This window comes from Clarias gariepinus, chromosome 12 (genome assembly GCF_024256425.1).
Source record: "Clarias gariepinus isolate MV-2021 ecotype Netherlands chromosome 12, CGAR_prim_01v2, whole genome shotgun sequence".
NCBI classification, from domain to species: Eukaryota; Metazoa; Chordata; class Actinopteri; order Siluriformes; family Clariidae; genus Clarias; species Clarias gariepinus.
The window spans coordinates 29,397,837-29,414,476 of NC_071111.1; the positions used below are offsets into that span (position 1 = coordinate 29,397,837).

The 16,640-nt window shown below is 38.5% G+C and overlaps 1 protein-coding gene across 1 annotated transcript in view; it reads right to left on the reverse strand.

Moving 5' to 3' along the window:
* Positions 1-16,640, reverse strand: part of LOC128534555 (NACHT, LRR and PYD domains-containing protein 12-like) — a 140,636-nt gene that overhangs the window by 16,848 nt on the left and 107,148 nt on the right. The window contains exons 3-6 of the mRNA XM_053509026.1: positions 11,263-11,379; positions 6,366-8,363; positions 3,803-3,997; positions 102-275 (exon numbers count right to left, since the gene is read on the reverse strand). Of these exons, the coding sequence (XP_053365001.1) occupies positions 102-275; positions 3,803-3,997; positions 6,366-8,363; positions 11,263-11,379 (2,484 nt within the window). The remainder of the gene's footprint in view (positions 1-101; positions 276-3,802; positions 3,998-6,365; positions 8,364-11,262; positions 11,380-16,640) is intronic.

Here is a 16,640-nt window from a genome sequence, read left to right on the forward strand (position 1 = left end):
AAATCGTGATTGTTTTTTCCTGATCGTTTATTATTATGACCTGGAGGTGGATTAGATCATGTTTTGGTATTACTGGTTTAATATAAATAATATAATCTTACCTCAGTATCTCCAGTTTACAGAGAGGATTCTCCAGTAGAGCAGAGAGACACTTCACTCCTGAGTCTCCTACATGATTATAGGACAGATTCAGCTTTCTCAGGTGTGAGGGGTTTGATCTCAGAGCTGAAGTCAGAGCAGCACAGCCTTCATCTGAGACACCACAACCAATCATCCTGTAGACACAACAACACACTCCATAAACTTTTTCATCTTGCTTTCAGATTTACTTTGAAGATAGTGTGAATGTTAAATGAGTTTATTATTTAGATTGACAGTTTAATTAGTTTCTCTCATCTGTTGTGTGTGATATTAAACCATCAGCAGCTGAAGCTAAAACAGGGAACAGACTGACTATGACCTTTAATCAGAGCAAGACAAAGAGAGTTTTATTTTAGTCTCCAGTGTTGGGGAAGTTATTTAAAAAAGTAATCTACTACAAATGACTAATTACTACTTTAAAATTGTACTTTGATTACGTTACTGATTATTACATGTAAAAAGTGATCAGATTATTAATTACGTTACTTTAAAAACATCTGCATGCGTCAATAATAAGCCTGCGCCTCAACATGTTGTCGCTCCTCGTTCACTCCATAGGCTCCCTAGGTATGCGCCCCTATCCCTGCTGCTACAGTATGTCCTCCAGGTGAAGAAATTAAAATAAGTATAAAAGACTCTACAAGTATAAATCCACTAACATGGCCTGTAGAGCCGCTAATAGTTTGGGAAGTGGATTGTTGCAGCCTAGTTTGTACCATAGCAATGATTTATAACCAAAGTTCTTCCTTTGTATGACTCTTTTGGAACAAGCCATTTCTATTTATTTATTTATTCAACTTTCTTTAATTCTCTAATCTTGCCTTCTCAGTTCTTTTTCACATGGTTAATGTCTCCTAGCTCCACTCCCAGATATTTAAGACTCTCCCTTTAAGTTCTTCATGCTAAGTTGTTTAGAAGCTTGGTATTGATGGTCCAAAGATTTTACTTCTTATCTTAAACAGCTAAGTTCCTATGGCTAGTGAGTATAGCATGCTGGACAGACCAGCTCTAACTAATACCCCTATAGACTTTAAAAAGGTACATATAAACCACTGTTAGCTTTCATTGCACTCTCAATGTCACTGGACAGAACCTTGAACACAGCTGTGAAGCCCAGGGTAACCCAGGAGGTTCTTCTTCACCATGAACATGAATCATTTCATATTAGCCACTCCCAAAGCTCTCTGTGACAGAAACATTGTTTTTTTTTTAGCCTAATGATGACCTCATCACTTGGACAGGCTTTTCATGTTGAAGGTTTGAATGAACAGCTACCAAATGCAAATGTAACACTCAGAACCACCTACAGGCCTTTGATCTGCTTAATTAATCATGGAGTAATAAGGGAACCGGCCGAACGTGTCCATGTAATTACTTGTCAGCCTAACCTTAACCCTAATCCTAACCCTAGTGTCTTTAGGAAGATTACACTAGCAGTGTTCATTCATAAAGCTGACATGATGTTACTGCACCCACTACATTCCCTCCTGCTGAGCAGCGTTCTTACACTCTCATTGTACACACAACACACACCTTGTCAGATTGTTATCCCTTCATGAACACTGGTGTCTGAAATGCACACTTTTCACCACGATTTGCAGACTCTACTCCTGCAGTAAAAAGTCTCATTAGACATTAGAGCTCTTACAGCGGGCCGAGTGGGTGACGACTCGGCCGCATACTCGCTCAGTCAAAGCTAACGCTAAGGCTAGCCCACCGGAGCACACCTCCTCCACACTTCACGTGTCCAACAGGTTTTCTCTCCTCAGTGATGCACCCACTGTGAAACCTGAAAGAGCTCTGGTTATAGGAGACTCTTACTGAGGCACATTAAATTAGCCAGGCCTTTAGGGGTTCAGCAGCAGTGGTTAGGTGTTAGGTAAATTACTAAATTTAATTACCCAACACCGGGAGCCAGAGCACCGAATATAGCAGGTAATCTTAGGGCTCTAGGACAGCATAGGCTCTCTAAGATAGTGATACATTCAGGAGCTACTGATATACACCTTCATCAATCAGAGGTTAGTAAGAGTAACTTTTCAGAGGTGTTTAAATTAGCGAAGACGACTTCCGATGTTTCTGGCCCCATCCCAATGTTATGTGGTGACAGCTTACAGCAGGTTATGGTCGCTGAACCGCTGGATGTCCAGGTGGTGCTCCGAAAATAATGTGGGCTTTATAGATAACTGGAAGACCTTTAAGGGCAAAGCTGGCCTGTTAGGGCGGGACGGTGTCCATCCCATTTGGGAAGGTGCTGCTCTCATTTTTTGTAATACAAAAAGTTAAAGTTAAATCGGTGACAACACAGAGCCCAGGCCAGGGAGCAGACAGACAGGCTAAACCAACCGTCTGCTAGCTGCATAGAGTCGTCACTTAGGGTTCATCATATTAAACATACTGTGTCTGTTCCCCGAGCTAAGCAAAACTTTAGAAAGACCCAGAAAGTCTGTTTTAGTAATTTAATTAACATAGATACCACAAATTTAGATCACACTGAATACACAGACAGCACCTCTGATCTGAAGCTAGGACTGTTAAATATTAGATCTCTCACATCTAAAGCAGTTATTGTTAATAAAACTATCACAGATCAGGAGTTTGATTTACTCTGTTTAACAGAAACCTGGATTAAACAGGACGAGTATGTAGCTCTAAATGAAGCTAGTCCTCCTGGATACAGCTACATACACCAGCCTCGGCTAACTGGTAGAGGAGGAGGCGTCGCAGTTATTCACAATGATAATCTGACTATCGTACAAAAGCTCGGATACAAATTTAAATTCCTTTAAGTTATGTCGTCATAGTTAGTCAGAGAGAGGCTCCTTTCACACTAGAGATTCAGGCATGAATGTGAGTATGATGATCTTACCACAGACTATGCGGTTTACAGAGAGGATTCTCCAGTACAGTGGAAAGAGACTTCATTCCTGAGTCTCCTACATTATTCTTCGACAGATCCAGGTCTCTCAGGTGTGAGGGGTTTGATCTCAGAGAAGAAATCAGAGCAGCACAGCCTTTATCTGAGACACCACAACCATGCAACCTGTAGAGAAACACAATGACACACTCTTCATCAACAGATGTTTATATTGGCTTAGGATTTACTTTAAAAAAAAAAAGTGTTTTAAAAATGTTTTTTTAAGATTCTTTTAAAATATTTCATTTTAGAAAACGATATGCAGTAGTTTCTTATTAGCTTTTTGCTCCAATTTATAAATTTGGTCAATAAAGAGCAAGACGGAGGTGACTGTGGTGAGGACAAAGCTCCCCGAGATGGCATGAGGAAGAAACCACTGAGAGGAACCAGACTTAGAAGAGAACCAATGCATATTTGGGTGATACCAGAGAGTGCAACAATAAATAATTCCTGCTATGTTAGATGATCAAAACGGTTTAGTCCCAAAACTCCTCATAGCTAAAATGTCCAAAGCTATTTTTAAGGTTAATATGTGAAACTGTCCTAAATAAAGTGGAAAGGCGAGCAAGAGGGTTGTTCTGAACATTTTCTCCAAAAAATCAAATAGTAAGCAGCGTCAACTGGCCCATGGGGGAAATCTGGGTGTGAGTGATGTTGAACCTAAAACCTCTGCTTCAGTCTCACTGTTAGAGAATGTGTGTTACTGAGGAGCAGGTCATGTGACTCTCAGAGAGATGATCTTACCTCAGATTCTTCAGTTTACAGAGAGGATTCTCCAGTACAACAGAGAGATCCTTCACTACTGAGTCTTCCAATTTATTCCTGGACAGATCGAGTGTTTCCAGGGTCAGATGCACTTCTCTCAGTCCTGAGGATTCTGAGCTGAACAGTGACACCAGAGCTGACACACTGTTCACTCCAACTGAACCACAACTGATTCTGGGAAAAAATAAAAGGGACTAACGTTAGGGCCGACTAGTGAAAAAGGGGTTTATTATGATTTAGTAAAAGATTTCTGTTATCAGACAGCAGGGCTTCCACTTGCATTTCTTTCTGGGAACCATAAAAACAATCCATTATTGTTAATTGTATAAATAAGTTTAGTACATCATTTAAATCTGTAAAGGGTCGACTTTTATTGATGTCACTTACAATATCCACTAAACCTTGTGCTTTTGTAAAAATAAAATAAACAGGGTTCGCTTTCAGTCGTCTCAGTCTCCACCAATATCTTTCTGAAACACGTTGCTAAAATGAACTCAAACTCTACAAATACTGCACACACACACACACACACACACACACACACACACACACACACACAAGAAATATATCTATAGAAAGATTCACTTAAAAGTGTCTAATTTTAAATTAAACTTCAGTCAGAAATAAATATTCAGTTTATTTAATCCGTATGAATCCAAGGAGAGGTACAATCTAATGACCACGCCCCTAACACACACACACACACACACACACACACACACACAGACACGCACACACACACACACTCACACACACACTGAGTTTTCTGAGCGTTTGGAAGATGTTGCGCTCTACAGAATGTTCTGGAAAGTGGGAGGAGTTTAGCTTTTCCTCAGAACAACACTGACTCAGACAGAGAATGTGTGTGTTTTAAAGATTGTTTTTTGCTTCAGCTGATGTTTAAAGTGGATGGACACACGATAAGTCTCTGTCTGCACCTGTGACTGTGTACAAGCAGCACATGGACTGACCTCGGGGGACAGAAGTGTGTTCCCACTGCTGCTCACAGGGTGTGTGTGTGTGTGTGTGTGTGTGGAAATGCAGGTGTGTGATGTTCACTTGTGTCTTCAGTTAAACTGGAGCTGCTTTTCGAGTGTAACACAGAGATGTATGACTGTGTGTAGGGTGTAAGAGTCGGCTTTTACAAACATAACACCCTTTTTCCATCGTGCACTGGTTCCTGTCTGCACTGTTTGATCCTGAATGTGAGTTTTTTCACGGCCATATTCATGTCATAAATGTGTCTCTGTGTATAAGATCATCTGTGTCCCTCTCCACTCAATCCTGGACATTTTTATTATTTTATAACAAAAACTCCAGGCTACAAGATCCAGTTCACAAAAGTGAATGGTGCGCTATGTGTGTGTGTGTGTGTGTGTGTGTGTGTGTGTGTGTGTGTGTAGATAAAATAAAGGGGAGACGAGGTATGACTTCCCCCTCCTCTCTTATTTAAGGGAGCTACTGTGTGGGACGACTTTCTCTCTCTTATCTTTAAAACTTTATTACAAATTTTTGTTAGTCTTGCGGAACACTCGCAAACCGCGTTACTCACAATCTGAGGTTCCACTGTATATCTCCAAAATACAAACTCGTACATACATGCTGTATTACTGTAGCCCAGTCTGTGCTGAAAACAGTGTAATTAGACTTTAGCCATGAATATGTTTATAAGTAAGTTAAAAATACACAAGTGTCAGGACACGTCAGAACCTCTTTAGGGCTCCAAAACCCCAAAGCTCCAAGTAAACACACATGCTCTGCAAATTTTTGCCTTAAGAACTAAAATTTACCCTGAAATTTGTTTCGGCATGTGAAGCATTTTCGGTATACGAGTGACCGAGCCGGGTGCACGTACTTCCAGTAGCTGATCAAAACTTATCTGCGTCACTGGAAAGCCAAGCGAAGCGAGTTTTTTATATATATATATATATATATATATTTTTTTTTTTTTTGCCATTTTGAGCAAGATTTAGTGAAGACAGCATCACGGGTCCCAAGAATGTTTGTGATGCTTGTATTAATTAATTAGTTCACGGACATTACAAAACACTATGCTTAACTACAAGCTCGTCTGCTGGTGATAACAAAACCCCAAAACACGAATAGCACAAACACTCAATATACCAAACCCAAATGTGTATCATGTAAAACAGACCCTGCAGTCTAGAGTTCTGTATACTGTGTGTGTGTGTGTGTGTGTGTGTGTGTGTGTGTGTGTGTGTGTGAGAGAGAGAGTAAGTGAGTAAGTATTGTATTCCTTCCAGGAGCACAATGATGAAAAATCACTGTCCTATGAAACTGTCCCAAAGATGAGAACCGCAAAGAGACAGAAGGATTCACAGATTCCACAGCGCTGGGGGAAAAATAGATATATAGTGTGGAATCATATCTACAAACCTGTCGTGTGGTTACTGTCCTCATCACTACTGGATGTTTCGAATTTCCTTTATGATCGAATATCTATCTATCTACTGTATCTATCTATTCATATATCTATCTATCCAACACTAACAGTAGAAGAGTTATAATCAGATTTACTTACATTGATTTTCTGGATGCTGCAATCACAGGCATCACCTTCAGAAGAACAGCCCCTGTTATCTTATCTTCACTGATATATTTATTCAGGTCAAACTCTTCCAGCTCCTGTGCTGATGTCAGTAACACAAACACCAGAGCAGACCACTGTGAAGAAGAGAGTTTACTTCGTTTTCCAGATTTCAGGTAGTGTTGGATTTCCTCCACTAGAGAATCATCACCCAGTTCAATCAGGCAGTGAATCAGATTTACAGATTTCTCTGTAGGAAAATCATCACTGATCATCATCTTCTTAATGTACTGAACTGTTATTTTTGTGCTCTGGTAGTTACTTTCTGTCTGTGTTACTAAGGCCTGTAAGAGTTTCTGATTGGACTCCAGTGAGAGACCCAGAAAAAAGCGAAGGAAAAGATCCAGATGTCCAGTCTGACTTTTTAAAGCCTGATGTATAGCACGAACATGTACATCTAAGATTTCCATATCATCACTTACATCGTCCTGCCACTGATCAAAAACATTTTCCATATCATCACTTTCATCAATGAATGTGTATGTGTGTGTGCCCTGCGATAAATTGGCACCGTGTCCAGGGTGTACCCTGCCTCGTGCCCAAAGCCTTCTGTGATGGGCCCTAGGTCCCAGCGACATTGGAAAATTACTAAGTAAGTGATGATTTTCATCGTCCTGATCAAGAACATTTTCCATATCATCACTTTCATCGTCCTGCCCCTGATCAAGAACATTTTTCTTTTCCATCATGAACATCAGGTGCACATACAGAGCTGCGAGGTGTTCCTGAATACTCAGATGAACAAAGCAATACACTTTACTCTGGTGAAGCCCAAACTCCTCTCTGAAGATCTGCGTACACACACCTGAGTACACTGCTGCTTCTCTCACATCAATGCCACACTCTCTCAGGTCTTCCTCATAGAAGATCAGGTTCCCTTTCTTCAGCTGCTCAAAAGCCAGTTGTCCCAGTTTAAGAAGCATTTCTTCATCACTCTCCTGCTTCTTTGAGTACTTTTCTCTTATGATGTTTATCTGAATGATGAGGAAGTGTGTGTACATTTGAGTCAGAGTCTTGGGGATCTCTCCACTCTTTGCTTTACACAACATTCTCTCTAGAACAGCGGCTGAAATCCAGCAGAAGACTGGGATGTGACACATGATGTAGAGGCTCCTTAATGACTTCAGGTGTGTGATGATGTTATTGGCCAGGCTCTGATCACTGATCCTCTTCCTGAAGTACTCCTCCTTCTGTGGGTCATTGAACCCTCGTACCTCCGTAACTCGATGGACACACTCAGAGGGGATTTGATCAGCTGCTGCAGGTCGGGAGGTGATCCAGATGAGAGCAGAGGGAAGCAGATTCCCTTTGATCAGGTTTATCAGCAGCACAGGCACTGATACTGATTCAGTTACATCACACACACTCACTGTGTTCTGGAAATCTAGAGAAAAACGACACTCGTCCAATCCGTCAAAAATGAACAGAACCTTTTCCAAATTGGACATTTCTGTTTCTTTTGTTTCCTTAAAAAAGACATGAAGGAGCTCCATCAGACTCAGTTTCTGGTCCTTCATCAAATTCAGCTCTCTGAAAGGAAGTGGAAATATGAGGTGGACGTCCTGATTTGTTTTCCCTTCAGCCCAGTCCAGAATGAACTTCTGCACAGAGACAGTTTTTCCGATGCCAGCGACTCCCTTTGTCAGCACAGTTCTGATGGGTTTGTCTTGTTCAGATAAGGGCTTAAAGATGTCATTGCATTTGATTGGTGTTTCCTCTGTTGTTGTTCTCCTGGATGCTGCCTCGATCTGTCTCACCTCATGTTCTTTATTGACGTCTCCACTGTCTCCCTCTGTGATGTAGAGCTCTGTGTAGATCTCATTCAGGAGTGTTTGGGTTCCCAGGTTTATCATCACTCCATTCAAATGCTGAAACTTTTTCATCAGATTTAATTTGAAATTTTTCTGGAATTCTTTAATAGCTGGGTCGTTCCTGTGGGACGATGAAGCAGAAAGATGCAGTGAGACAGTTAATAATCACTCTGTAGTTAATAACAAGTCACAGTCATGTTGTTGGTTTTGATCTAGCCCTGTGTCTGTGATGAACTTTTGAAATCTGTTCATTTCCTGCTGTAAAACACTGTGGACAATGTGGAGAACAATTCAAGACAAGTGGCATCACTAAGACATTATAGTCAACAATTTTAGCCCCAATTTTGCCACAATAAATACACAAACATTCAGAGAACACATTGTGCTCTTTTTCGCTTTACATTTATGTGGGATGTGACTCAACACACTGTTTATCTTGTGCATCTTCTTTGGTAGGAGACACAGTAACTCCACTTTCTCTTTTATAGTCCTCTGCTTTAAAGTTCATCTGCATCCTAAATGTTTCAGCAGTGTAGAGACCACTTTAGATGTGTAACCTGGTTAATAAGATGCCATTCACATCACAAATGAACTACTCCACTACAATCTGAGTAATGTGTCTACCAAGTTTTTTTTTTTTTAGGAATCAGACTGACACTGACTAAAATGTTCTCCGTATATTATAACTGATTATCAATAAAACACAGAGCCAGACTTAAAAGCTGTAACTCTACAAGATGCTTATGGCTTGCCGTTCTGTCAGTGGATAAATGGAGCTAAGAGCTGGTCTAGACTGCAGTGACTCTAGTGTGATAGAATATTTTAAATCAACTCTGTGTGTCTGACTAAAAGTCTACATAATCATGGGTCAGTTAGAGATGCAGACTTGGAATATGTGGACATGTAAGAAAGAACAAGATGTACAGAGAGGAAAGGTCTTGGTCTATCTACGTTAACAGAAACTCAGAGTCAGGAGATGTAACGCGCCTGTTTATTAACACCCCAGGGAACAGCCGTGTTGTTTTATTAAACATGATGTGTTTTATGAGACGTCACTATGACCTGCTCTGTTAGAATATATAAGACACTGTGAGATGAGGGGAGTTACCTCTCTCTTACAGACGCCTCTGCAGTGTGTGTAACCGAGACGACCAGCGCTGTTTAAAATACACCTCTACTCTTATTGTGATACTATTTGGAATCTCCAGAGTTCTTAATTTAATTTCCACCATATTAGACACACACACACACACACACACACACACACACACCTCTCACAGAACCCCTGAGTGTTTAGAGCAGAGAAAAGTAAATGAAGACATACCAGTTTCTTTATGTTTACATCTTCTATGCTTCTGAAGAAGCATGTTATGTTTTCTTATTACGATTAAAACATTAGAGAGAATGTTATATTAAAAGATGAGGCGCTGCAAAGCCCAGGCTATAAAATCCTTTGTGATATTAACAAAAAAGCTAAATGTCCATTAAAGCAAACTGTTCTGTACTGACAGTTAGTTACTCAGCAGAGACTCATTTGTGCCACAAAGATGGAGCAACTCGAATAAGAATTGTTCCTTCAAACTGCCTGCAAACACAAACATCTTCTGCTGGATTGGAATCATGTCCATTTATATCGTTTATACTGTACTGCAATCCAGAGTATTGTACTGTAGTCCTTATTTGAAATAATAAAACAAAATTTATCCACTCGTTCTCTATAGCACATGTCCTGTACGGGTTCACATGGGGATTGGAGCCTGTCCCAGGACACTCTGGGTACTAGGAGGGGTACACCCTGGACAGAGTGCTAATCCATCACAGGACACACACACACACACACACACAAAATGCTAATTACACTAAATTGCATGCAAACTCCACACACACAGAGGCAGGGTGGGATTCGAACCCTTGACTGTGAATGAACAGGTGATGTATTCTGAAAATATACAAATAAACTATTTTAAATGATTACTGTTAGAAACATTCAAAGACATAAAACCTCCACCTACAGCCTGGATGTGATACTTGTCCATCACACATAGAGAAGTTATTAAAAGATCACACCCATCAATACTGCTGCTAATAATAGTGGAACACAACATGAGAGTTGAAGACGGTACAGGACGATGCTATAATAATGGAACATAAACATGAGACATGAAAGAATTCAACAGGAAAATGGATCTTAGGTCATCAAAGTGAAAGAGAAATGATAACAATCATCTAACAGTCAGTTTGGTCTTATCTCTGATATTAAAACACTTTACACACCTCTCAATACTGCTGCTACTGATGCTGTAACAACACGGTCTTAGAGAAAGGGAAGTTCACCAGGAAATGGAAATTAGCTTCACCCTTACAGAGAATCACAAATGGAGACTTTGAAAGGATTTTATAGTTTAAAGTGAACTTTTTCAGTTGTTTCCAGGAGACGGTCATCAGAGAGACAGAGGAATAATTCACTTTCTGGGATGAATTTTAATAGTAATTTGCATCTTACCAATCAAATCAAAAACACTAGAGAATAATCGACCTAATTACTACTAAGTGTGTCTTGGAGAAACTGGTTTAAAATGAAACAGAAATAGAGTGTTTTATGTTCGTGAGCTGAGTCACACCGTAGTCTATTAGAATAGAGTTTAATATCGCTGGGTATAAGAGCACAAGGAGAGCATGAGGGAGATAAATAGTGCAGAATACAGCGCCATCTACTGTGTCTTCCTGATATGGCACCTGATATGGTGGTGTTTTAGACCAAATATTTCAGAAATATATTGAGAACAGAAAATTACAGAATTCAAGTCTCTGTATTACTGCATCCAGGGTTTCATAGTGTTTGAGTGAAAACAGCAAAATGACAAATAATTATGAATTCTGTTAAAACTGACAGTACGGGGTAAAGTTCTGTAGAACAAAGTATTACATACCATGATAATAAAATATTAATACTAGTTTTATCCCAGAATTCCCCTGTAACTGTGACTTTAACAGTGACATTAACAGTGAGGAGACGTTACCTGTGTAGAGGTGATGAAACTCCACCACTAAAATTCTCAGGAGGCTCCATAGACCTCGCACTCTTCATGGAGACACCGCTGGGTGATGGGGATCCTCGTCTTTTTCCATAGAATTCACTGTACAACATTACAGACAGTCCTTTAGAGATTTATATTCACTCTTTACTCATTTTAACTGAATTCTTAATTTAGCCGTGACTTTATTTTACTTATAATAAACAGAGTCTAACATTTTCATGATAAGTTGTGACTGACTTTTTAATGTTGGTAAAACGTCTGAATAAGTTTTCTTTTTATCCTTTTCATAGATTTGTATGAAAAGTTAAAAATAGATGCAGGATTATTTTTAATAGTCTATATAAAAATATCTTTCCAAACGTGGGCTATTGTTGCTCACTTTCAATATTTTTTGATTAAATAAAAAAAAATGTAAACCAAAAAAATTAATTTAAATGTTTGGGCTCGGGATGTTGAGCGACATCGTTATCCTCCTCTTTAACTTCCTGCGTCGTCTAATCAGCGCCCAACCGCACGCATAAAGTTTTCCAGAGCGCACCGGCAGAAGTAGACTAATGATCATGAATGCGTCGGGAAAAACAGCAAGGAGACTGACTCTGACCTTTTTAATAATTCATTTGATAAATTTGTAATTTCTTTGGTTTTGGCTGTAATGATGAAGGTGATCATGTCATCATGATCATGCGCCAATAATTCAGTTTCATACGAATTACATAATCTGAAATGTGTTTCATTAGCTTCTTTACGATTCTACAGGGGGCGCTCTAAACTATTCACACATTGGCATCAGGTGTGGTAAGACTGAATTATTTGTTAAGTTTGTATAGAAACAACAGTTATTATGAATGACAAAACACAGATTTGTGCACGTCAGAAAAAAAACTTTTTTATTTAATTTAATTTTAAGTTAAATATTAAGCTCTTGAATTTTAAGTTGCTGTAGTTTAAATGTTTAAACTCTGCTCTTGGTTTTTAAGTGAGAAAACTAATCCTATAAAGAATGCGCTACACTTAATTAAGGCGTTTGGTATAATTATTTAAAACACAATTCTAAACACAACAGATCGTGCCAGTGTAATCCTACAGTCACTATAGTTTAATGTGAGAGACACACTTCCCACAGTCACGTCTCTGTCAACACATCACCAACCAGGTGTCCATGATGTCATAGAGAAAGGGAAGGAATTCACCAGGAAAAATGGATTTTAGGTTCAGACTTAAAAAGCATCAGACATGGATGAGCCTTTGAAAGGAGTTTAAAGTTTAAAGGGAACTTTGTCAACACAGTCATCAGTGAGACAGACTAATAATTCACTTTCTGTGATGAATTTATCTACCACTTTGATCTAAATAAGTATTTTGTGTTTGTGGGCTGCGTTACATCGAAGTCTGCTGGGCAAGAGAGCACTGGGAGCCACGAGGGGATAGAACAGGTCTTATAGCTGTATTTGATCTCCATCACTCCCCTGAAATGTAATACAGCGCCATCTAGTGTGCCTTCAGGTCCAAATGATCAGTAAAAGGTTCACTTATTCATAACAGGGAATGACAGATCTCAGCCAACACATTACCGTACTGCAACCAGGGTTTAAACCCAGAGTTTCACAGAGATTTATATACACTTAGTACAGACTTTAACCAACAACTTAATTTAATGAGGACTTTATTTTACTTACACTGAAGAGAATCTAACATTTCCATGCTAAAGGGGTGACTGTTTTAATTCTTCATTGTAAAACATTTCATTAAATAATTTCTTTCATATGTACTGACTTTATATTTTACACTGAACAGTTAATGAATTAAATACAGAAATGTTTGGATTCTGTTTTTGAGTAATAAATACATTGAGACCAATAAAAAATATGGAAATTATTAAAATTGTACGCATTTTAAAATAAAATAAAATAAATAAATAAACCATCAGGTTGAATAAACAGTTAATGTGTTCTGAAAAGAGACAAATCCACAACTAAAATCCCGAACTTCAGCCAGGACGATACTCCACACATACAGTGACTGTGAACCCTGAAGTAGCTGTCTGTATAACAAACCCTGCTTGCATTTTCCTGTCTCACATCAGATTTGTACTGATTTGTATTATTAATAGCTAAAGTATTATATTTACAAGAGTAAATACATAACACATTTTCCCCTAATTTAAAGGTCTTAAAACTGGGACAAAATCTATTTCGAATAGGGACCTGAGTGTCGTGATAATATTGTATCTGATGTTTCACTGGTGATTCTCATCCCTGGTAATTTCTTCTGCTTTTTTTATTTACTGTTAAATAATTACACTAATTATTTAAGTTAAAGCATCGTATCATCACTAAATACTGTTACAGTATTATAAAAATACCTCACCTAACATTACTGCTGCTATTGATGCTGTAACACTACATGAGTGTTGATAACTGTACAGGTCAGTGCTATAATAATGGAAAACTCATGAGGCGTGTCTGAAAGAGTTCATCTGATGCAGAACTTCTGCAGGACTCATCGCTGTGTCACATCATAGACTACTAGGAGAGCATGAGAGATATAACAGATCCTGTACATCTATTTGATGTTCATCACTCCTCTGAAATGTAATAGTGAGGCATCTACAGTAGTGTGTCCTCCTGAAATGGCACTGTGGTGTGGTTTTAATAGTATATTTAGGTCCAAATATTCAGAACCAAATATTACAGGAATATTTTTCATTTTTGATATCAAAAGCTCTAAATACCAAGTATTTGATACGAGTGGATGAACTCTTTGAGCGACTAGGCAAAGCCCGCTTGTTTCTATACTGGATCTGACAAATGGGCACTGACACCGGAGGCAAGAAAAAAAAAACGCACAGAGCATGGGCACTGGCAGTAGAGACTCCTCCCCTTAGGCTACACGGAGCCCCCTTCCATTATTGGATATTGTACTTTGTAAAGTTCTGTAGAACAGAGCAGCACATGTGATGATAAAATATTAACTGCTTGTTTAATGCTGGAATTTTCTTTTAACTGTGACTTTAGCAGTGACATTAACAGTGAGGAGACATTACCTGTGTGGACGTATGAAGTCTCCATCTTTAAAATTCATAGGATCCTCCATAGACTGAGCGCTCTTTACAGAGACACAGCTGGGTGCTGCTGATCCTGGTCTCTTCCTCTGGAGTTCCCTGCACAACAGAAGTTTATATACACTTTACAGGTTTTTCCTTCTTAATTTAACATGAACTTATAATGGACAGAGTATCATCATCGAATTCAAGTTATCTTGAAGTTATTCATTTTATATGTAGGGACTCCATATTTTATATGAACAGTTAAAATACTAAAACTAAAATACCCAAATACAGGTCGTAATTTATCATTTTTTTTAAGGAAAAGAAATGTTTTCATTCCAGTTTCCCCCCTCTATGGCAGTTAGGGACTAAACCCATCGCACTGAGTGAACAAGTAATGTGTTCTCAAGAGACAAAATTTTTATTTATTATTATTGTTATTATTATTTTATTATTATAATTTTTTTAATAAATTAGTGAAATGAAATCCTAACTACAATCAGGATAATACTCCAGCCTGGATGTGACACCAGTCCATCACACATCGAGAAGTTAAATTAGTCAATCCACCTACCTGTTTTTCTTTGAACGTCTGATATCACCTGGACGCCGCTTAGTAACCCTACACAGACAAGAGGAGACCATGTGAAACTCCACACATACAGTGACTGGGAGCTCTAGAGCTGGGAGACAGTTTTACTCCTACTTTATTAAAACAACATTTATTTAGTAAGTCAATACACATTTCTGTCAGTCTGCAGATGCTTTTATTATCTGACTTCCAAATATTTCAACCATGCTTCTATTTTCCATCTAATATCAGGGAAAATGCTCTTATTATTAATATCTAAGGTATTAGGTTTACAAGAGTGAATACACAATAACATAAGCTTAACTTGGAGAGATTGGGAAAAAATAATTCTCCAGAACAGAGCACTACATGTCATGATAATAAAATATTAACTGCTTGTTTAATGCTAAAATGCTGGGTAAAAATTCATAGGACCCTCCATAGACTCAGCGCTCTCTGCAGAGATACAGCTGGGTGCTGGTGTGTGATGTAAAGTTTAGTAGAACAGAACAGTACATATCAAGATAAAATGTTCATTTCTAGTGTATCTCAGAATTCCTTGTAACTGTGGCATTAACAGTGAGGAGACGTTACCTGGGTAGAAGTATGTCCTCCATAGACTCTGCACTCTCTGCAGAGACACAGCTGGGTGCTGCTGATCCTGGTATTGTCCTCTGAAGTTCACTGCACATTACACACAGTCCTTTAGAAGTTTATATACACTTTACAGATCTTAGCTATTTTCGTTACAGTGGAACCTTGGATTGCAAGCATAATCCGTTCTTGTTTGTTTAATTTGTAAATTAAAACACTCATAGATCAAAGCGAATTTCCCCCAATAATGAAAACTCAGACGATTCGTTCCACAACCCAAAAATATTTATATAAAAATAATTAATACAAAATATAAAGCAAAAATAAAACAAATAAACCTGCACTTTACCGTTAAAAAAAGTAAAAATAAATCCCATTCGAATTTAGAAGTTAGAATCCCGTTAAATTTCCGTTAGTGTTAGTGCGCGCATGCGCTGTGTGTGTGTGTGTGTGTGTGTGTGTCATTAGTCACTGTGCCCCTCCCCTCCACTCCTCCTCACTTCACATATCTTAACTATCTAATTTAATAAGGACTTTATTTTACTTATAATGAACAGAATCTTACATTTTCATTCAAAGCGCTGACTTTTGGCTTTTTACTACAGGCAGTCCCCGAATTACAAACATTAGAGTTACGAATTTCCGCGTATACGAACAGACCACGGTTCCGAATAAAACACAGAAGAAGCTCACGGGTATTGTACAAAAAACAAAATGCAGTGCACCAGATACCAATATTTACAATTATTTATAATTATCATTGTTTTTGAGTATTTAATATGAACAATAATTAATATTTTGGAAATTGGAAAAACAGGAACATAAATCTCTGGCCCTGTTTTCATTCTTTTTTCTTTTTTTCTTTATGACTGTTAGAGATGTGAAAAAGTTCATCACTCTGAATAAACAAATCCAGTGGAACCTCGGGCTGCGAGTAACCTGGTTTGCAAGCGTTCCGCAAGACGAGCAAAAAATGTTATTAAATTTTGCCTTGTTTAACGAGCGAGTCTTGATATACCAATTATCACTATTATGTAGTACGTAGGGGTGGGTGATATACCGATAGACACGATTAACCGGTAGAAATTTGTTAACCGATAGAGATTTTGGTCTATCGTCTTAATCGCGGTTGAGATCACGTGATGTTGC